The sequence below is a fragment of the Eucyclogobius newberryi genome, unplaced genomic scaffold, assembly GCF_026437365.1.
Source record: "Eucyclogobius newberryi isolate DKJ021-1_F unplaced genomic scaffold, fEucNew1.0.hap1 SCAF_13, whole genome shotgun sequence".
NCBI classification, from domain to species: domain Eukaryota; kingdom Metazoa; phylum Chordata; class Actinopteri; order Gobiiformes; family Gobiidae; genus Eucyclogobius; species Eucyclogobius newberryi.
This window is the reverse complement of record NW_027315757.1, coordinates 37,448,110-37,471,450: the sequence shown is the minus strand read 5'-3', so window position 1 is coordinate 37,471,450 and position 23,341 is coordinate 37,448,110. Positions and strand designations below refer to the sequence as shown.

General features: G+C 50.7%; 1 protein-coding gene across 1 annotated transcript; it reads left to right on the top strand.

The window, feature by feature from the left end:
- The first annotated feature begins 17,843 nt into the window (after nucleotides 1–17,843).
- LOC140358756 (perforin-1-like) lies at nucleotides 17,844–22,877 on the top strand. The gene is made up of 4 exons (XM_072443801.1): nucleotides 17,844–18,372; nucleotides 18,437–18,575; nucleotides 18,783–19,000; nucleotides 21,925–22,877. Exons 1-4 carry the CDS (start codon nucleotides 17,849–17,851, stop codon nucleotides 22,760–22,762), a joined length of 1,719 nt encoding a protein of 572 aa, XP_072299902.1. The 5' UTR covers nucleotides 17,844–17,848; the 3' UTR covers nucleotides 22,763–22,877.
- The last annotated feature ends 464 nt before the right edge of the window (nucleotides 22,878–23,341 follow it).

Genomic DNA, 23,341 nt, shown 5'->3' with positions numbered 1-23,341 from the left:
AAAGGTCCAGAAACAGCGTGGTCCAGGGGTGTGTGGTGCTTTTATCCCATGGTCGGTGCCGGTGCAGGCGGAATTCCCTGGAATGCGGAGTGTTTCCCCAGCGGCCTTAAGTCGCTCCGAGTCCAGAGGATTTACAGAAGGTCAAGCAGATCCGGTTTGGCCCTTCACAATAAAGCAAAGTCAATCTTCTGTTTGAAGATTCCAAACAACATTCAAGCATAAACATGATATTCAGAGTTTCTGCTTCCTGTTTTGACCTATTCCCTTTGGTCCTGACATCATTCTGAAACACAAGGATACAAATATACAACTCAATTATACTAGTGAAGTGAAAATAATGACATTTGCTGATCCAAATTCCGTTTTAGTTCATTGGCTGTTATAGAATGTCATTTTCAAAAGCCACAGAGATTCAAGAAGGGGAAATCAGGTTATTAATAGTAGAAGTTAAAGTGCCACTCCAATATGCCGGTATGGAGGCTACAGGCCACTGTTACAATATAATAAAACACAACTGTTGTATAACAAACACAGCACAGCATCCTGTCACTCCAAATCCTGGACAAAACTTTCAGATGTTTTAGCCAAATGTGCATGATTTCAGTTGATGGAGGATTCCGGAGTACTTGGAGGAAGTCTTACACTGAAAAGCTTCCTGAGCGCCGCCTGTGGCCGGCCATTTGAATCCTGATTCTGACAGTTTGCTGCATGTCTTGTCTCTCTCATCACCCATAATAATGGGCCAAATCCAAAGAAAAACAAAAATAACTTGACCAGAACTTGAATCTGTGATTTGTGCCACAAACATACAATAAACTCAAGCTGAAGCTATTTGTGTTCTCAGTACAAACGCTGTGTGGAGTGGCCCCGCCTCTGTGTGGAGTGGCCCCGTCTCTGTGTGGAGTGGCCCCGTCTCTGTGTGGAGTGGCCCCGCCTCTGTGTGGAGTGGCCCCGCCTCTGTGTGGAGTAGCCCCGCCTCTGTGTGGAGTGGCCCCGCCTCTGTGTGGAGTGGCCCCGCCTCTGTGTGGAGTAGCCCCGCCTCTGTGTGGAGTGGCCCCGCCTCTGTGTGGAGTGGCCCCGCCTCTGTGTGGAGTGGCCCCGCCTTTGTGTGGAGTAGCCCCGCCTCTGCCCCGCCTCTGTGTGGAGTGGCCCCGCGTCTGTGTGGAGTGGCCCCGCCTCTGTGTGGAGTGGCCCCGCCTCTGTGGAGTGGCCCCGCCTCTGTGTGGAGTGGCCCCGCCTCTGTGTGGAGTGGCCCCGTCTCTGTGTGGAGTGGCCCCGCCTCTGTGTGGAGTGGCCCCGCCTCTGTGTGGAGTGGCCCCGCCTCTGTGTGGAGTGGCCCTGCCTCTGTGTGGAGTGGCCCCGCCTCTGTGGAGTGGCCCCGCCTCTGTGTGGAGTGGCCCCGCCTCTGTGTGGAGTGGCCCCGTCTCTGTGTGGAGTGGCCCCGCCTCTGTGTGGAGTGGCCCCGCCTCAGTGTGGAGTGGCCCCGCCTCTCTGTGGAGTGGGCTCCATCAACTACAAGCCCAGAGCCCCCCACGCTACAGAAAACCGAAAACTGGCCCAGCAACTCCGCACCTTCTATTCTAGATTTGCCACCCCCTCCCCCACTGTGGCCACCTCTGCCAACCCGACCCCGGTCCTTCAAGTCGTCAATCATTGTCCCTGTCCCCAAGAAGCCCCGGATCACTGGACTTAATGACTACAGACCTGTGGTGCTGATGTCTGTAGTCATGAAGTCATTTGTCCCTGCTGCAGCCCCTGCTGGACCCCCTGCTGCACCCCCTGCTGGACCCCCTGCTGCAACCCTTGCTGCACCCCCTGCTGGACCCCCTGCTGCAACCCCTGCTGCACCCCCTGCTGCACCCCCTGCTGGACCCCCTGCTGCAGCCCCTGCTGGACCCCCTGCTGCAACCCCTGCTGCACCCCCTGCTGCAACCCCTGCTGGACCCCCTGCTGGACCCCCTGCTGGACCCCCTGTAGTTCACCTATAGACCAACAGGTCTGTGGACGACGCCATTAACCTGGCTCTCCACTTCACCCCCAGCACCTGGACTCCCAGGAACCTACACCAGGATCCTGTTTGTGGCTCTGCTCCAGGACAAGCTCTCCCAGCTCAACGTGCCTGACTCCACCCGCAGGTGGAGCACCGACTTCCTGATGGAGTCAGTGCGTGCGGCTGGGGAAGAATGTCTCAGACACTGGGACCATCAGCACAGGAGTTCCACAGGGCTGTGTACTTTCTCCCCGGCTATTCTCTATGAACACAAACTGCTGCACCTCCAGCCACAATGACACCACCCTCATCACCATGACGACACCACCCTCATCACCATGACGACACCACCCTCATCACCATGACGACACCACCCTCATCACCATGACGACACCACCCTCATCGCCACGACACCACCCTCATCGCCATGATGACACCACCCTCATCGCCATGACGACACCACCCTCATCGCCATGATGACACCACCCTCATCGCCATGACGACACCACCCTCATCGCCATGACGACACCACCCTCATCGCCATGACGACACCACCCTCATCGCCATGACGACACCACCCTCATCGCCATGACGACACCACCCTCATCGCCATGATGACACCACCCTCATCACCATGACGACACCACCCTCATCACCATGACGACACCACCCTCATCACCATGACGACACCACCCTCATCGGGCTCATCTCAGACGGGGATGAGTCTGTTACAGGAGGTGGAGCGGTAACAACCCACAGCCCCCCCCAACATCACCAGGACCTCAAGTGGGAGGAGCCACCATCACCAGGACCTCAAGTGGGAGGAGCCACCATCACCAGGACCTCAAGTGGGAGGAGCCACCATCACCAGGACCTCAAGTGGGAGGAGCCACCATCACCAGGACCTCAAGTGGGAGGAGCCACCATCACCAGGACCTTAAGTGGGAGGAGCCACCATCACCAGGACCTCAAGTGGGAGGAGCCACCATCACCAGGACCTCAAGTGGGAGGAGCCACCATCACCAGGACCTCAAGTGGGAGGAGCCACCATCACCAGGACCTCAAGTGGGAGGAGCCACCATCACCATGACCGTTTGCGCAGATAAAGTCCGAAATGCGTCAAATTAGAATCAGTTGTTAAACTCTTTGCCCTAAACCTACTTGAAGTGAAATGAATTAATTTGGCGCCACAGCGCCCCCTACAGATTTTATATGGAGGTTAAATGTTTAGTTTTGAGACATTTGACAAAATTTGACACAAAAATTCCATTTTGGCATCCGGATCACAAAAGTCAATGACCCATGTCATAATTGTTCCGGCGACTTATTCATTGTTCTTTGTTTATGTTGCACCAGGTCAAGTTCCTGTGTTTGTGAATTCTGTTCTGGTTCTTCATCTCTCGGGGTAAATGCTGTTTGTCCGGGTTTAGGCCCAGAGGCCAAATCCAGTCCTCAGAACCTCAGAACCTCAGAACTTCAGAACTTCAGAACCTCAGAACCTCAGAACCTCAGAACCTCAGAACCTAGGAACCTCAGAACCTCAGAACCTCAGAACCTCAGAACTTCAGAACCTCAGAACCTCAGAATCTCAGCACTTCAGCACTTCAGAACCTCAGAACTTCAGAACTTCAGAACCTCAGAACCTCAGAACTTCAGAACCTAGGAACCTCAGAACTTCAGAACCTCAGAACTTCAGAACCTCAGAACCTCAGAACCTCAGAACTTCAGAACCTAAGAACCTCAGAACCTCAGAACCTCAGAAACACAGAACCTCAGAACCTCAGAACCTCAGAACCTCAGAACTTCAGAACCTCAGAACCTCAGAACCTCAGAACCTCAGAACTTCAGAACCTCAGAACCTCAGAACCTCAGAATATCAGCACTTCAGAACCTCAGAACTTCAGAACCTCAGAACCTCAGACCCTGAGCACTTCAGAACCTCAGAACCTCAGCACTTCAGAACCTCAGAACTTCAGAACCTCAGAACCTCAGAACCTCAGAACCTCAGAACCTCAGCACTTCAGAACCTCAGAACCTCAGAACTTCAGAACCTAAGAACTTCAGAACTTCAGAACCTCAGAACCTCAGAACTTCAGAACCTCAGAACCTCAGAACTTCAGAACTTCAGAACCTCAGAACCTCAGAACTTCAGAACCTCATAACTTCAGAACCTCAGAACCTCAGAACCTCAGCACTTCAGAACCTCAGAACCTCATGACTTCAGAACTTCAGAACCTCAGAACCTCAGACCCTGAGCACTTCAGAACCTCAGAACCTCAGCATTTCAGAACCTCAGAACTTCAGAACCTCAGAACCACAGAACCTCAGAACCTCAGAACTTCAGAACCTCAGAACCTCAGAATATCAGCACTTCAGAACCTCAGAACTTCAGAACCTCAGAACCTCAGACCCTGAGCACTTCAGAACCTCAGAACCTCAGCACTTCAGAACCTCAGAACTTCAGAACCTCAGAACCTCAGAACCTCAGAACCTCAGAACCTCAGAACCTCAGCACTTCAGAACCTCAGAACCTCAGAACTTCAGAACCTCAGAACCTCAGAACTTCAGAACCTCAGAACCTCAGAACCTCAGAACCTCAGAACCTCATAACTTCAGAACCTCAGAACCTCAGCACTTCAGAACCTCAGAACCTCATAACTTCAGAACCTCAGAACCTCAGAACCTCAGAACCTCAGAACTTCAGAACCTGAGAACCTCAGAACCTGAGCACTTCAGAACCTCAGAACCTCAGCACTTCAGAACCTCAGAACCTCAGCACTTCAGAACCTCAGAACCTCAGAACCTCAGAACTTCAGAACCTGAGAACCTGAGCACTTCAGAACCTCAAAACCTCAGCACTTCAGAACCTCAGAACCTCAGCACTTCAGAACCTCAGAATCTCAGCACTTCAGAACCTCAGAACCTCAGAACTTCAGAACCTCAGAACCTCAGAATCTCAGCACTTCAGAACCTCAGAACTTCAGAACTTCAGAACTTCAGAACCTCAGAACCTCAGAACTTCAGAACCTCAGAACCTAGGAACCTCAGAACTTCAGAACCTCAGAACTTCAGAACCTCAGAACCTCAGAACCTCAGAACCTCAGAACCTCAGAACTTCAGAACCTCAGAACCTCAGCATCTCAGCACTTCAGAACCTCAGAACTTCAGAACCTCAGAACCTCAGAACCTCTGAACCTCAGAACCTCAGAACCTCAGAACCTCAGCACTTCAGAACTTCAGAACCTCCGAACCTCAGAACCTCAGCACTTCAGAACCTCAGAACCTCAGAAACACAGAACCTCAGAACCTCAGAACCTCAGAACTTCAGAACCTCAGAACCTCAGAACCTCTGAACCTCAGAACCTCAGCACTTCAGAACTTCAGAACCTCCGAACCTCAGAACCTCAGCACTTCAGAACCTCAGAACCTCAGAAACACAGAACCTCAGAACCTCAGAACCTCAGAACTTCAGAACCTCAGAACCTCAGAACCTAAGAACTTCAGAACCTCAGAACCTCAGAATCTCAGCACTTCAGAACCTCAGAACTTCAGAACCTCAGAACCTCAGCACTTCAGAACCTCAGAACCTCAGACCCTGAGCACTTCAGAACCTCAGAACCTCAGCACTTCAGAAACTCAGAACTTCAGAACCTCAGAACCTCAGAACCTCAGAACCTCAGAACTTCAGAACCTCAGAACTTCAGAACCTCAGAACCTCAGAACCTCAGAACCTCAGAATCTCAGCACTTCAGAACCTCAGAACCTCAGAACCTCAGAACTTCAGAACCTCAGAACCTCAGAACCTCAGAACCTCAGAACCTCAGAACTTCAGAACCTGAGAACCTCAGAACCTCAGCACTTCAGAACCTCAGAACCTCAGAACCTCAGAACTTCAGAACCTCAGAATCTCAGAACTTCAGAACCTCAGAACCTAGGAACCTCAGAACCTCAGAACCTCAGAAACACAGAACCTCAGAACCTCAGAACCTCAGAACTTCAGAACTTCAGAACCTCAGAACCTCAGAACCTCAGAACCTAGGAACCTCAGAACCTCAGAACCTCAGAACTTCAGAACTTCAGAACCTCAGAACCTCAGAACCTAGGAACCTCAGAACCTCAGAATCTCAGCACTTCAGAACCTCAGAAACTCAGAACTTCAGAACCTCAGAACCTCAGAATCTCAGCACTTCAGCACTTCAGAACCTCAGAACTTCAGAACTTCAGAACCTCAGAACCTCAGAACCTCAGAACTTCAGAACCTAGGAACCTCAGAACTTCAGAACCTCAGAACTTCAGAACCTCAGAACCTCAGAACCTCAGAACCTCAGAACTTCAGAACCTAAGAACCTCAGAACCTCAGAACCTCAGAACCTCAGAAACACAGAACCTCAGAACCTCAGAACCTCAGAACCTCAGAACTTCAGAACCTCAGAACCTCAGAACCTCAGAACTTCAGAACCTCAGAACCTCAGAACCTCAGAATATCAGCACTTCAGAACCTCAGAACTTCAGAACCTCAGAACCTCAGACCCTGAGCACTTCAGAACCTCAGAACCTCAGCACTTCAGAACCTCAGAACTTCAGAACCTCAGAACCTCAGAACCTCAGAACCTCAGAACCTCAGCACTTCAGAACCTCAGAACCTCAGAACTTCAGAACCTCAGAACTTCAGAACTTCAGAACCTCAGAACCTCAGAACTTCAGAAACTCAGAACCTCAGAACTTCAGAACTTCAGAACCTCAGAACTTCAGAACTTCAGAACCTCAGAACCTCAGAACCTCAGAACTTCAGAACCTCAGAACTTCAGAACCTCAGAACCTCAGAACCTCAGCACTTCAGAACCTCAGAACCTCATGACTTCAGAACTTCAGAACCTCAGAACCTCAGACCCTGAGCACTTCAGAACCTCAGAACCTCAGCACTTCAGAACTTCAGAACCTCCGAACCTCAGAACCTAGGAACCTCAGAACCTCAGAATCTCAGCACTTCAGAACCTCAGAAACTCAGAACTTCAGAACCTCAGAACCTCAGAATCTCAGCACTTCAGCACTTCAGAACCTCAGAACTTCAGAACTTCAGAACCTCAGAACCTCAGAACCTCAGAACTTCAGAACCTAGGAACCTCAGAACTTCAGAACCTCAGAACTTCAGAACCTCAGAACCTCAGAACCTCAGAACTTCAGAACCTAAGAACCTCAGAACCTCAGAACCTCAGAACCTCAGAAACACAGAACCTCAGAACCTCAGAACCTCAGAACTCTAGAACCTCAGAACCTCAGAACCTCAGAACTTCAGAACCTCAGAACCTCAGAACCTCAGAATATCAGCACTTCAGAACCTCAGAACTTCAGAACCTCAGAACCTCAGACCCTGAGCACTTCAGAACCTCAGAACCTCAGCACTTCAGAACCTCAGAACTTCAGAACCTCAGAACCTCAGAACCTCAGAACCTCAGCACTTCAGAACCTCAGAACCTCAGAACTTCAGAACCTCAGAACTTCAGAACTTCAGAACCTCAGAACCTCAGAACTTCAGAACCTCAGAACCTCAGAACTTCAGAACTTCAGAACCTCAGAACCTCAGAACCTCAGAACTTCAGAACCTCATAACTTCAGATCCTCAGAACCTCAGAACCTCAGAACCTCAGCACTTCAGAACCTCAGAACCTCATGACTTCAGAACTTCAGAACCTCAGAACCTCAGACCCTGAGCACTTCAGAACCTCAGAACCTCAGCACTTCAGAACCTCAGAACTTCAGAACCTCAGAACCACAGAACCTCAGAACCTCAGAACTTCAGAACCTCAGAACCTCAGAACCTCAGAATATCAGCACTTCAGAACCTCAGAACTTCAGAACCTCAGAACCTCAGACCCTGAGCACTTCAGAACCTCAGAACCTCAGCACTTCTGAACCTCAGAACTTCAGAACCTCAGAACCTCAGAACCTCAGAACCTCAGAACCTCAGCACTTCAGAACCTCAGAACCTCAGAACTTCAGAACCTCAGAACCTCAGAACTTCAGAACTTCAGAACCTCAGAACCTCAGAACTTCAGAACCTCAGAACCTCAGAACCTCAGAACCTCATAACTTCAGAACCTCAGAACCTCAGAACCTCAGCACTTCAGAACCTCAGAAACTCATAACTTCAGAACCTCAGAACCTCAGAACCTCAGAACCTCAGAACTTCAGAACCTGAGAACCTCAGAACCTGAGCACTTCAGAACCTCAGCACTTCAGAACCTCAGAACCTCAGCACTTCAGAACCTCAGAACCTCAGAACCTCAGAACTTCAGAACCTGAGAACCTGAGCACTTCAGAACCTCAAAACCTCAGCACTTCAGAACCTCAGAACCTCAGCACTTCAGAACCTCAGAACCTCAGAACTTCAGAACCTCAGAACCTCAGAATCTCAGCACTTCAGAACCTCAGAACTTCAGAACTTCAGAACCTCAGAACTTCAGAACCTCAGAACCTCAGAACCTCAGAACCTCAGAACCTCAGAACCTCAGAACTTCAGAACCTCAGAACCTCAGAATCTCAGCACTTCAGAACCTCAGAACTTCAGAACCTCAGAACCTCAGAACCTCTGAACCTCAGAACCTCAGAACCTCAGAACCTCAGCACTTCAGAACTTCAGAACCTCCGAACCTCAGAACCTCAGCACTTCAGAACCTCAGAACCTCAGAAACACAGAACCTCAGAACCTCAGAACCTCAGAACTTCAGAACCTCAGAACCTCAGAACCTCTGAACCTCTGAACCTCAGAACCTCAGCACTTCAGAACTTCAGAACCTCCGAACCTCCGAACCTCAGAACCTCAGCACTTCAGAACCTCAGAACCTCAGAAACACAGAACCTCAGAACCTCAGAACCTCAGAACTTCAGAACCTCAGAACCTCAGAACCTCAGAACTTCAGAACCTCAGAACCTCAGAACCTCAGAATCTCAGCACTTCAGAACCTCAGAACTTCAGAACCTCAAAACCTCAGCACTTCAGAACCTCAGAACCTCAGACCCTGAGCACTTCAGAACCTCAGAACCTCAGCACTTCAGAAACTCAGAACTTCAGAACCTCAGAACCTCAGAACCTCAGAACCTCAGAACCTCAGAACTTCAGAACCTCAGAACCTCAGAACTTCAGAACCTCAGAACCTCAGAACCTCAGAACCTCAGAATCTCAGCACTTCAGAACCTCAGAACCTCAGAACCTCAGAACTTCAGAACCTCAGAACCTCAGAACCTCAGAACTTCAGAACCTGAGAACCTCAGAACCTCAGCACTTCAGAACCTCAGAACCTCAGAACCTCAGAACCTCAGAACTTCAGAACCTCAGAACCTCAGAACTTCAGAACCTCAGAACCTAGGAACCTCAGAACCTCAGAATCTCAGCACTTCAGAACCTCAGAACCTCAGAACTTCAGAACCTCAGAACCTCAGAATCTCAGCACTTCAGAACCTAGGAACCTCAGAACTTCAGAACCTCAGAACTTCAGAACCTCAGAACCTCAGAACCTCAGAACCTCAGAAACACAGAACCTCAGAACCTCAGAACCTCAGAACCTCAGAACCTCAGAACTTCAGAACCTCAGAACCTCAGAACCTCAGAACTTCAGAACCTCAGAACCTCAGAACCTCAGAATATCAGCACTTCAGAACCTCAGAACTTCAGAACCTCAGAACCTCAGACCCTGAGCACTTCAGAACCTCAGAACCTCAGCACTTCAGAACCTCAGAACTTCAGAACCTCAGAACCTCAGAACCTCAGAACCTCAGCACTTCAGAACCTCAGAACCTCAGAACTTCAGAACCTCAGAACTTCAGAACTTCAGAACCTCAGAACCTCAGAACTTCAGAACCTCAGAACCTCAGAACTTCAGAACTTCAGAACCTCAGAACCTCAGAACTTCAGAACCTCATAACTTCAGAACCTCAGAACCTCAGAACCTCAGCACTTCAGAACCTCAGAACCTCATGACTTCAGAACTTCAGAACCTCAGAACCTCAGACCCTGAGCACTTCAGAACCTCAGAACCTCAGCACTTCAGAACCTCAGAACTTCAGAACCTCAGAACCACAGAACCTCAGAACCTCAGAACTTCAGAACCTCAGAACCTCAGAACCTCAGAATATCAGCACTTCAGAACCTCAGAACTTCAGAACCTCAGAACCTCAGACCCTGAGCACTTCAGAACCTCAGAACCTCAGCACTTCAGAACCTCAGAACTTCAGAACCTCAGAACCTCAGAACCTCAGAACCTCAGAACCTCAGCACTTCAGAACCTCAGAACCTCAGAACTTCAGAACCTCAGAACCTCAGAACTTCAGAACTTCAGAACCTCAGAACCTCAGAACTTCAGAACCTCAGAACCTCAGAACCTCAGAACCTCAGAACCTCATAACTTCAGAACCTCAGAACCTCAGAACCTCAGCACTTCAGAACCTCAGAACCTCATAACTTCAGAACCTCAGAACATCAGAACCTCAGAACCTCAGAACCTCAGAACTTCAGAACCTGAGAACCTCAGAACCTGAGCACTTCAGAACCTCAGCACTTCAGAACCTCAGAACCTCAGCACTTCAGAACCTCAGAACCTCAGAACCTCAGAACTTCAGAACCTGAGAACCTGAGCACTTCAGAACCTCAAAACCTCAGCACTTCAGAACCTCAGAACCTCAGCACTTCAGAACCTCAGAATCTCAGCACTTCAGAACCTCAGAACCTCAGAACTTCAGAACCTCAGAACCTCAGAATCTCAGCACTTCAGAACCTCAGAACTTCAGAACTTCAGAACCTCAGAACTTCAGAACCTCAGAACTTCAGAACCTCAGAACCTCAGAACCTCAGAACTTCAGAACCTCAGAACCTCAGAATCTCAGCACTTCAGAACCTCAGAACTTCAGAACCTCAGAACCTCAGAACCTCTGAACCTCAGAACCTCAGAACCTCAGCACTTCAGAACTTCAGAACCTCCGAACCTCAGAACCTCAGCACTTCAGAACCTCAGAACCTCAGAAACACAGAACCTCAGAACCTCAGAACCTCAGAACTTCAGAACCTCAGAACCTCAGAACCTCAGAACTTCAGAACCTCAGAACCTCAGAATCTCAGCACTTCAGAACCTCAGAACTTCAGAACCTCAGAACCTCAGAACCTCTGAACCTCAGAACCTCAGAACCTCAGCACTTCAGAACTTCAGAACCTCCGAACCTCAGAACCTCAGCACTTCAGAACCTCAGAACCTCAGAAACACAGAACCTCTGAACCTCAGAACCTCAGCACTTCAGAACTTCAGAACCTCCGAACCTCCGAACCTCAGAACCTCAGCACTTCAGAACCTCAGAACCTCAGAAACACAGAACCTCAGAACCTCAGAACCTCAGAACTTCAGAACCTCAGAACCTCAGAACCTCAGAACTTCAGAACCTCAGAACCTCAGAACCTCAGAATCTCAGCACTTCAGAACCTCAGAACTTCAGAACCTCAAAACCTCAGCACTTCAGAACCTCAGAACCTCAGACCCTGAGCACTTCAGAACCTCAGAACCTCAGCACTTCAGAAACTCAGAACTTCAGAACCTCAGAACCTCAGAACCTCAGAACCTCAGAACTTCAGAACCTCAGAACCTCAGAACTTCAGAACCTCAGAACCTCAGAACCTCAGAACCTCAGAATCTCAGCACTTCAGAACCTCAGAACCTCAGAACCTCAGAACTTCAGAACCTCAGAACCTCAGAACCTCAGAACTTCAGAACCTGAGAACCTCAGAACCTCAGCACTTCAGAACCTCAGAACCTCAGAACCTCAGAACCTCAGAACCTCAGAACCTCAGAACTTCAGAACCTCAGAATCTCAGAACTTCAGAACCTCAGAACCTAGGAACCTCAGAACCTCAGAATCTCAGCACTTCAGAACCTCAGAACCTCAGAACTTCAGAACCTCAGAACCTCAGAATCTCAGCACTTCAGAACCTCAGAACTTCAGAACTTCAGGACCTCAGAACCTCAGAACTTCAGAAGCTAGGAACCTCAGAACTTCAGAATCTCAGAACTTCAGAACCTCAGAACCTCAGAACCTCAGAACCTCAGAACTTCAGAACCTCAGAACCTCAGAATCTCAGCACTTCAGAACCTCAGAACTTCAGAACCTCCGAACCTAGGAACCTCAGAACCTCAGAATCTCAGCACTTCAGAACCTCAGAACCTCAGAACTTCAGAACCTCAGAACCTCAGAATTTCAGCACTTCAGAACCTCAGAACTTCAGAACTTCAGAACTTCAGAACCTCAGAACCTCAGAACTTCAGAACCTAGGAACCTCAGAACTTCAGAATCTCAGAACTTCAGAACCTCAGAACCTCAGAACCTCAGAACCTCAGAACTTCAGAACCTCAGAATCTCAGCACTTCAGAACCTCAGAACTTCAGAACCTCCGAACCTCAGAACCTCTGAACCTCAGAACCTCAGCACTTCAGAACTTCAGAACCTCCGAACCTCAGAACCTCAGCACCTCAGAACCTCAGAACATCAGAACCTCAGAAACACAGAACCTCAGAACCTCAGAACCTCAGAACTTCAGAACCTCAAAACCTCAGAACCTCAGAACTTCAGAACCTCAGAACCTCAGAATATCAGCACTTCAGAACCTCAGAACTTCAGAACCTCAGAACCTCAGACCCTGAGCACTTCAGAACCTCAGAACCTCAGCACTTCAGAACCTCAGAACTTCAGAACCTCAGAAACTCAGAACCTCAGCACTTCAGAACCTCAGAACCTCAGAACCTCAGAACTTCAGAACCTCAGAACTTCAGAACTTCAGAACCTCAGAACCTCAGAACCTCAGAACCTCAGAACCTCAGAACTTCAGAACCTCATAACTTCAGAACCTCAGAACCTCAGAACCTCAGAACCTCAGAACCTCAGAACTTCAGAACCTGAGAACCTCAGAACCTGAGCACTTCAGAACCTCAGAACCTCAGCACTTCAGAACCTCAGAACCTCAGAACCTAATAACTTCAGAACCTCAGAACCTCAAAACTTCAGAACCTCAGAACCTCAGAACCTCAGAACCTCAGAATATCAGCACTTCAGAACCTCAGAACTTCAGAACCTCAGAACCTCAGACCCTGAGCACTTCAGAACCTCAGAACCTCAGCACTTCAGAACCTCAGAACTTCAGAACCTCAGAACCTCAGAACCTCAGAACCTCAGAACCTCAGCACTTCAGAACCTCAGAACCTCAGAACTTCAGAACCTCAGAACTTCAGAACTTCAGAACCTCAGAACCTCAGAACCTCAGAACCTCAGAACTTCAGAACCTCAGAACTTCAGAACCTCAGAACCTCAGAACCTCAGAACCTCAGAACTTCAGAACCTGAGAACCTCAGAACCTGAGCACTTCAGAACCTCAGAACCTCAGCACTTCAAAACCTCAGAACCTAAGATCCTCATAACTTCAGAACCTCAGAACCTCAAAACCTCAGAACCTCAGAACCTTAGAACTTCAGAACCTCAGAATATCAGCACTTCAGAACCTCAGAACTTCAGAACCTCAGAACCTCAGACCCTGAGCACTTCAGAACCTCAGAACCTCAGCACTTCAGAACCTCAGAACTTCAGAACCTCAGAACCTCAGAACCTCAGAACCTCAGAACCTCAGCACTTCAGAACCTCAGAACCTCAGAACTTCAGAACCTCAGAACCTCAGAACTTCAGAACCTCAGAACCTCAGAACCTCAGAACCTCAGAACTTCAGAACCTCATAACTTCAGAACCTCAGAACCTCAGAACCTTTGAACCTCAGAACTTCAGAACCTGAGAACCTCAGAACCTGAGCACTTCAGAACCTCTGAACCTCAGAACCTCAGCACTTCAGAACTTCAGAACCTCCGAACCTCAGAACCTCAGCACTTCAGAACCTCAGAACCTTAGAACCTCAGAAACACAGAACCTCAGAACCTCAGAACCTCAGAACTTCAGAACCTCAGAACCTCAGAACCTCAGAACCTCATAACTTCAGAACCTCAGAACCTCAGCACTTCAGAACCTCAGAACCTCATAACTTCAGAACCTCAGAACCTCAGAACTTCAGAACCTCAGAACCTCAGACCCTGAGCACTTCAGAACCTCAGAACCTCAGAACCTCAGAATATCAGCACTTCAGAACCTCAGAACTTCAGAACCTCAGAACCTCAGACCCTGAGCACTTCAGAACCTCAGAACCTCAGCACTTCAGAACCTCAGAACTTCAGAACCTCAGAACCTCAGAACCTCAGAACTTCAGAACTTCAGAACCTCAGAACCTCAGAACTTCAGAACCTCAGAACCTCAGAACCTCAGAACTTCAGAACTTCAGAACCTCAGAACCTCAGAACTTCAGAACCTCATAACTTCAGAACCTCAGAACCTCAGAACCTCAGCACTTCAGAACCTCAGAACCTCATAACTTCAGAACCTCAGAACCTCAGAACCTCAGCACTTCAGAACATCAGAACCTCAGACCCTGAGCACTTCAGAACCTCAGAACCTCAGCACTTCAGAACCTCAGAACTTCAGAACCTCAGAACCTCAGAACCTCAGAACCTCAGAACTTGAGAACCTCAGAACCTCAGAACCTCAGAATATCAGCACTTCAGAACCTCAGAACTTCAGAACCTCAGAACCTCAGACCCTGAGCACTTCAGAACCTCAGAACCTCAGCACTTCAGAACCTCAGAACTTCAGAACCTCAGAACCTCAGAACCTCAGAACCTCAGCACTTCAGAACCTCAGAACTTCAGAACCTCAGAACCTCAGAACTTCAGAACCTCAGAACTTCAGAACTTCAGAACCTCAGAACCTCAGAACTTCAGAACCTCAGAACCTCAGAACCTCAGCACTTCAGAACTTCAGAACCTCAGAACCTCAGAACCTCAGAACCTCAGAACTTCAGAACCTCATAACTTCAGAACCTCAGAACCTCAGAACCTCAGCACTTCAGAACCTCATAACTTCAGAACCTCAGAACCTCAGAACCTCAGAACTTCAGAACCTGAGAACCTCAGAACCTGAGCACTTCAGAACCTCAGAACTTCAGAACCTCAGAACCTCAGCACTTCAGAACCTCAGAACCTCAGCACTTCAGAACCTCAGAACCTCAGCACTTTAGAACCTCAGAATCTCAGCACTTCAGAACCTCAGAACCTCAGAACTTCAGAACCTCAGAACCTCAGAATCTCAGCACTTCAGAACCTCAGAACTTCAGAACTTCAGAACTTCAGAACCTCAGAACCTCAGAACTTCAGAACCTCAGAACTTCAGAACCTCAGAACCTCAGAACATCAGAACCTCAGAACCTCAGAACTTCAGAACCTCAGAACCTCAGAATCTCAGCACTTCAGAACCTCACAACTTCAGAACCTCAGAACCTCAGAACCTCTGAACCTCAGAATATCAGCACTTCAGAACTTCAGAACCTCCGAACCTCAGAACCTCAGCACTTCAGAACCTCAGAACCTCAGAACCTCAGAACCTCAGAAACACAGAACCTCAGAACCTCAGAACTTCAGAACTTCAGAACCTCAGAACTTCAGAACCTCAGAACCTCAGAACCTCAGAACTTCAGAACCTCATAACTTCAGAACCTCAGAACCTCAGAACCTCAGAACCTCAGAACCTCAGAACCTCAGAACTTCAGAACCTGAGAACCTCAGAACCTGAGCACTTCAGAACCTCAGAACCTCAGCACTTCAGAACCTCAGAACCTCAGAACCTCAGAACCTCAGAACCTCATAACTTCAGAACCTCAGAACCTCAGAACCTCAGAACCTCAGAACCTCAGAACTTCAGAACCTGAGAACCTCAGAACCTCAGCACTTCAGAACCTCAGAACCTCAGCACTTCAGAACCTCAGAACCTCAGAACCTCAGAACCTCAGAACCTCAGAACGGTGGCTCTGGCTCTCGGTCCTGATGAAATCTCCCAAAAGATCAAGTACAATTTCATAAACGAATCTTACAAACAAAAGTGTTTCTGTAGCAGACGCACTAAGCCTGAAGTCTGACTCACTGAGCCACACCTCGTCCCTCATCTTCACTTTGTGTCATTCTGTGGAAACACTGCTGCTGCTGACCACGAGGAAGGGGCGGAGCAAAGGGCATTGACTCTTTACCTGCTTTTACTTTATTTGACAGTTTAAATTCTGTCTCGTAGAACCACAAACGCCTGCGCATCCTTTTTCACAGCGGTGAAAGAGGCCTATGACTCACTCGGGTCCAGGTGTGACTCACTGGGGTCCAGGTGTGACTCCCTGGGGTCCAGGTCAGGTGTGACTCACCGGGGTCCAGGTGTGACTCACTGGGGTCCAGGTGTGACTCACTGGGGTCAAGGTCAGGTGTGACTCACCGGGGTCCAGGTGTGACTCACTGGGGTCCAGGTGTGACTCACCGGGGTCCGGGTCAGGTGTGACTCACTGGGGTCCAGGTGTGACTCACTGGGGTCCAGGTGTGACTCACAGGGGTCCGGGTCAGGTGTGACTCACTGGGGTCCAGGTGTGACTCACTGGGGTCCAGGTGTGACTCACTGGGGTCCAGGTGTGACTCACTGGGGTCCGGGTCAGGTGTGACTCACTGGGGTCCAGGTGTGACTCACTGGGGTCCAGGTGTGACTCCCTGGGGTCCAGGTCAGGTGTGACTCACCGGGGTCCAGGTGTGACTCACTGGGGTCCAGGTGTGACTCACTGGGGTCAAGGTCAGGTGTGACTCACCGGGGTCCAGGTGTGACTCACTGGGGTCCAGGTGTGACTCACCGGGGTCCGGGTCAGGTGTGACTCACTGGGGTCCAGGTGTGACTCACTGGGGTCCAGGTGTGACTCACAGGGGTCCGGGTCAGGTGTGACTCACTGGGGTCCAGGTGTGACTCACTGGGGTCCAGGTGTGACTCACTGGGGTCCGGGTCAGGTGTGACTCACTGGGGTCCAGGTGTGACTCACTGGGGTCCAGGTGTGACTCACTGGGGTCCAGGTGTGACTCACTGGGGTCCAGGTGTGACTCACTGGGGTCCGGGTCAGGTGTGACTCACTGGGGTCCGGGTCAGGTGTGACTCACTGGGGTCCAGGTGTGACTCACTGGGGTCCGGGTCAGGTGTGACTCACTGGGGTCCGGGTCAGGTGTGACTCACTGGGGTCCGGGTCAGGTGTGACTCACTGGGGTCCAGGTGTGACTCACTGGGGTCCAGGTGTGACTCACTGGGGTCCGGGTCAGGTGTGACTCACTGGGGTCCGGGTCAGGTGTGACTCACTGGGGTCCGGGTCAGGTGTGACCACAATCAAAAGACCTGTAACTGAGTACTTCTATTTCCTTTTCTATAAGTCTATTTTTGGGCTGAAATGTTACACGGTGGGGCTTTAACTTCATGGCCAGAGGGCCTGGAACACACACTTCTCACATGAACCACATCATGTTGTGTTGCTTTGCCACAGACCAAACTGGGTGGTCTTGTTCCACTGTGTCAAAGCGAAACCAAACCTGAGCAGTGAATAAAACAGAAGCGCTCGTCCTCGCGCTCAGTCAAATCGAGACGTGCGAGCGAGACACACGTGAGTACCACTTCATTTGTTTCTATTCAAACAACTTTGCATTTTATTCAACTGAAGCACTTTCAGCTCTGGCTCTGGCCTTTTGCAACATCTACTCTATTTCTGTGTCTTACAAACACTGGCTCTGCTGCTGGAGCCATGACTCTTTATGAAGTGCTTTTACATTTCATCATTCGATCCCGACAGTCGACAGTGGTCTGGGCCCAGCAGACTCATCTGACATAGATTGATATTGATATTCTTCATTTGATATATTTGCATCTCCACAGTTGGTGTCTTCAGGAACCATGCACCTCCTCCTCCTCAGCGTACATCTGTTGCTCCTCACTCATGACTCCCAGCAGTATTGCTCTGATGGAAAACCCAAAGATTGTCTGGAGGCAGAATTTGCTCCTGGGACGACTTTGGGCGGAGAAGGTTTCGATATCACTAAAATGGAGCCTAAAGGAGCTTATGTGATTGATATGAATCAGTGGAAACGCAAAGACAAAAGCTGCACCTTGTGTTCAAACCCCTTTTTGGAAAACAAGAAGCAGAAGCTGCCTCTGTCCGTGGTGGACTGGAGGCCAAAGCAGTCCTGCAGCGCCAAAGTGAGCAGCCAGCTCCATAAGTCCAGTGAGTCTGTGGTCAGCTCCACCACCGCGTCCATCCAAAACAACTGGAAGGTCAACTTGGACGTCAATGTAGCAGCGCGTAGCGGTAATTTAATGCTGGCTGGTACAAACTCCAAAATGGCTGAATATTCCATGGAGAAAACCAAAAATGACAAGTACAGTTTCTCCAGTCAGAGCATGTCCTGCGAGTTCTACAGGTGAAACTAACGCTTTGATTCTCATCCATAAACATCCATATTACGACCTCATTTCTGCTTTCAGATATCGTCTCTCCAACACCCCAAAACTGCACCGTGAATTCAAACGAGCAGTAAACAAACTCCCGAAGGCCTATAATGCTAAAAGCAAACAGCAGTTTTATGGACTGATTCAGAAGTTTGGAACTCACTACATCACAAAGGTAACGACCATCCCTGGTAGTTTAAGTTAAGAGATGTTTCAGGAGACGTGTTTTGTGTCTGGGAAAAGCTCGAACCACCTGTGACCCCAAATCGGTCTCACCAGAAGATAAATGAAGTCCCGTGTTGAAGCTTGTTTTTGGGCCGTGGAAGGAAGCCAAAGCAGCATTCAGAGGAAACACTTCCTTCCTCCGTTGTGTGTGTTTCAGGTGCAGGTTGGGGGCAGTGTAATGTCGGTGACCAGTATCCGAGAGTGCGAGGCCAGTCTGCAGGGCCTCAGTGTGGAGGAGGTGCAGGCGTGTCTGGAGGTGGAGGCGGCTGCCAGCTTCGGCTCGGCTGCTTCAGCAAAGACTGAAGCCAAACACTGCAAGAGCGACATCCAGAAGTCCGACAGGAAGTCCTCCTTCGCCAGCTCCTTCAATGACAGGTACGACATGTTTATGCAAGAGAAACTGAGTCAAGTCTTTCAGTCAGAGGTGATGATGATCTGCGCCACACAATAAAATCAGAATGATTTATGTCATTGAGTCTGTGGTAAAAGCAGCACTCATGTAAATAAGATGGAAGGAAAAGTCTGAAGTCCATTTAAAGCCTTAAAGACTGTGAAGGCGACTTACTTTACCCTGATAACTGACTGTGTTTCCCCAAATCTACTCACAGAAGTAAAGAAGCAAAAGCAAAGGAGAAATATCAGAATCAGAAAGGGGTTTATTGCCATTGTCAGTGAACAGAATTCACAAACTAGGAACTTGCTTTGGTGTTAAGATCTATATCTATATCTATATCTATATCTATATCACACACAGTCCTAAGCGGTCCTTCGTGTTTAATAAGCGTATAAAATATGCAGCTCTGCGGTTCACCATCATGCCATCCCCCATGCCACGTATGGACACAATGATCATTTGTATTTGAGCTTATATAATAAAGGGAAAATGCATATTAAAAACAAGGACATGACCTGTAAATATGCAGGATCCTAGTCAAAGCTCCTCTCAGGACCACATTAGCCACAGCCTTCTAAAAACACAACAAATGGACCAGATACAAATACACATCTCAACTCCGACGACATTTCCTCGCTCGACACAGGGATTAAGGTTCCAGACACAGGTCAAAGTCGTACACGCTGCACAAAGACTGCAGCAAATACAGGACTAAACTGTTGTAGTGCTTGGCCAGGATCAGTGGTTCAGAGAAAGAGCTGTTTCTGAGCTGAAGCTGGGCCGGGCCCTGAAGGCGAAGTAGAAGGAAGTGTGAGGCATGATGAGAGCAGGGCCAGGATCAGGCACACGTGAGGCGTGCTGCGTGAGGCGTGCTGCGTGAGGCGTGCTGCGTGAGGCGCGCGTGAGGCGTGCTGCGTGAGGCACACGTGAGGCGTGCTGCGTGAGGCGTGCTGCGTGAGGCACACGTGAGGCGTGCTGCGTGAGGCGTGCTGCGTGAGGCGTGCTGCGTGAGGCGTGCTGCGTGAGGCGTGCTGCGTGAGGCGTGCTGCGTGAGGCGTGCTGCGTGAGGCACACGTGAGGCGTGCTGCGTGAGGCGTGCTGCGTGAGGCGTGCTGCGTGAGGCACACGTGAGGCGTGCTGCGTGAGGCGTGCTGCGTGAGGCGCGCGTGAGGCGTGCTGCGTGAGGCACACGTGAGGCGTGCTGCGTGAGGCGTGCTGCGTGAGGCGTGCTGCGTGAGGCGTGCTGCGTGAGGCGTGCTGCGTGAGGCGTGCTGCGTGAGGCGTGCTGCGTGAGGCGTGCTGCGTGAGGCACACGTGAGGCGTGCTGCGTGAGGCGTGCTGCGTGAGGCGTGCTGCGTGAGGCACACGTGAGGCGTGCTGCGTGAGGCGTGCTGCGTGAGGCGCGCGTGAGGCGTGCTGCGTGAGGCACACGTGAGGCGTGCTGCGTGAGGCGTGCTGCGTGAGGCGTGCTGCGTGAGGCGTGCTGCGTGAGGCGTGCTGCGTGAGGCGTGCTGCGTGAGGCGCGCGTGAGGCACACGTGAGGCGTGCTGCGTGAGGCGCGCGTGAGGCACACATGAGGCGTGCTGCGTGAGGCGTGCTGCGTGAGGCGCGCGTGAGGCGTGCTGCGTGAGGCACACGTGAGGCGTGCTGCGTGAGGCGTGCTGCGTGAGGCGTGCTGCGTGAGGCGTGCTGCGTGAGGCGTGCTGCGTGAGGCACACGTGAGGCGTGCTGCGTGAGGCGTGCTGCGTGAGGCGTACTGCGTGAGGCGCGCGTGAGGCGTGCTGCGTGAGGCGTGCTGCGTGAGGCGCGCGTGAGGCGTGCTGCGTGAGGCACACGTGAGGCGTGCTGCGTGAGGCGTGCTGCGTGAGGCGTGCTGCGTGAGGCGTGCTGCGTGAGGCGTGCTGCGTGAGGCGCGCGTGAGGCACACGTGAGGCGTGCTGCGTGAGGCACACATGAGGCGTGCTGCGTGAGGCGTGCTGCGTGAGGCGCGCGTGAGGCACACATGAGGCGTGCTGCGTGCTGCGTGAGGCGCGCGTGAGGCGTGCTGCGTGAGGCACACGTGAGGCGTGCTGCGTGAGGCGTGCTGCGTGAGGCGTGCTGCGTGAGGCGTGCTGCGTGAGGCACACGTGAGGCGTGCTGCGTGAGGCGTGCTGCGTGAGGCGTGCTGCGTGAGGCGTGCTGCGTGAGGCGTGCTGCGTGAGGCGTGCTGCGTGAGGCGTGCTGCGTGAGGCACACATGAGGCGTGCTGCGTGAGGCGTGCTGCGTGAGGCACACGTGAGGCGTGCTGCGTGAGGCGCGCGTGAGGCGTGCTGCGTGAGGCGTGCTGCGTGAGGCACACGTGAGGCGTGCTGCGTGAGGCGTGCTGCGTGAGGCGCGCGTGAGGCACACAAGAGGCGTGCTGCGTGAGGCGTGCTGCGTGAGGCGTGCTGCGTGAGGCGTGCTCCGTGAGGCGTGCTGCGTGAGGCACACGTGAGGCGTGCTGCGTGAGGCGTGCTGCGTGCTGCGTGAGGCACACGTGAGGCGAGCTGCGTGAGGCGTGCTGCGTGAGGCGTGCTGCGTGAGGCGTGCTGCGTGAGGCACACGTGAGGCGTGCTGCGTGCTGCGTGCTGCGTGAGGCACACGTGAGGCGTGCTGCGTGAGGCGTGCTGCGTGAGGCGTGCTGCGTGAGGCGCCCGTGAGGCGCCCGTGAGGCGCGCGTGAGGCGCGCGTGAGGCGTGCTGCGTGCTGCGTGAGGCGTGCTGCGTGAGGCGTGCTGCGTGAGGCGCGCGTGAGGCGCGCGTGAGGCGCGCGTGAGGCGCGCGTGAGGCGCGCGTGAGGCGCGCGTGAGGCGTGGTCCTGCTCACCAGGATTACACAACTATCTTCATTTGGTTGAGGAAAAACAAAGACTCTCTGTTTGTTTCCAGGTTCACAGAGATTAAAGGGGGCCACAACACAGAGCCCGACCTGCTGTTCTCTGCGTCCAAAGACCCTTCGGCCTACAAAGACTGGCTGAGCACGCTGCCCCAGCACCCGGACATCATCTCCTACGCCCTGGACCCTCTGCACGAGCTGCTGCCCGCTCAGGCCCCAGCCCGCTCCAACCTACGCTCCGCCATCAGCCACTACATCCTGGAGACAGGACTGTGGAGGAACTGCAGCGCCCCCTGTCCCAACGGAGTCAAGACCGACCCCCGGGACCCCTGTGTGTGTCAGTGCCACAACAATGCAGCGGTGAACACAGACTGCTGCCCCACTGAGCGAGGCCTGGCCCGGGTGGTCATCACTGTGCAGCGGGCCGACGGGCTCTGGGGCGACCACACCACCGCCACGGACGGGTACGTCAAAGTCTACAGAGGAAAGAGCGTTTGGAGGTCAGGGGTCATCTACAACAACAACAACCCGCACTTTCGATACGTCATCGACTGGGGCACCGTGAATCTAGCAGAAAATAAAGTTCGGTTTGAAGTGTGGGATGAGGACAATAAATATGACGACGATCTTTTGGGCGAGTGCGAGCGGTTTCTCACGGCTGGAGTCAAAGACGATGTCTGCAATCTCCAACACGGCCGACTGTTTTTCAGGTGGCACGTGCAGTGCGCCCCGAACCTGGGAGGAAGCCTCTGCAAAGACTATAAAGCTTCACCAATGAATCCCAGTCTGAAGGCGCGGTTCAGGTCCCGTCACGCTCACCCGGTGCCAGAGGCCCTGCTGCAGGAGTGGGGCGTGGTCAGGGACAAGAGCACCCAAACTGTGGAGGAATAAGTCTTTATCCCACATGTGCTGCTTCAAATAAATCTGCTTTTAAAATAATAACCATTATATTTATAGAAAACAGACGCTTTGCCTTTAATCGCACTTTGAGTTTCAGTGAAAAGAGAATGGACAGAATCTGATGAGTTTGATGTCATGAACAGGATCTGATTATTATTAGTATTATTTGTCTTGTGTTTTGTTCAGACGAGTTTTGTTCAGACGAGTTCTTCTTATATTAAGTGTTTTTGAAACTTCCTATAAGTTCTATGTCTTTTTCCTCTGGATCTGCTGCAGTGCAACAACCACAATAAAGGAATATATTATATCATATTATATTATCTCATGTCATCTCATCTTATCTTATCTTATATTATATTATCTTAAATCATATTATATTTTATTATATTATATTATATTATCTTATATTATCTTATATTATATTATATCATATTATATTATCTTAAATCATATTATATTTTATTATATTATATTATCTTATCTTATATTATCTTATATTATATTATATCATATTATATTATATTATCTTATATTGTATTATATTATATTATATTATATAACATTTTATTA

What these genes read in the sequence shown, in the direction of transcription:
- LOC140358756 (XM_072443801.1), top strand. Translation starts at nt 17,849, where the DNA reads ATGCACCTCCTCCTCCTCAGCGTACATCTGTTGCTCCTCACTCATGAC. An exon ending in ATGTCCTGCGAGTTCTACAG is followed by an intron (nt 18,373 to 18,436) that starts GTGAAACTAACG and finishes TTCTGCTTTCAG; the next exon opens with ATATCGTCTCTCCAACACCC. An exon ending in GAACTCACTACATCACAAAG is followed by an intron (nt 18,576 to 18,782) that starts GTAACGACCATC and finishes TGTGTGTTTCAG; the next exon opens with GTGCAGGTTGGGGGCAGTGT.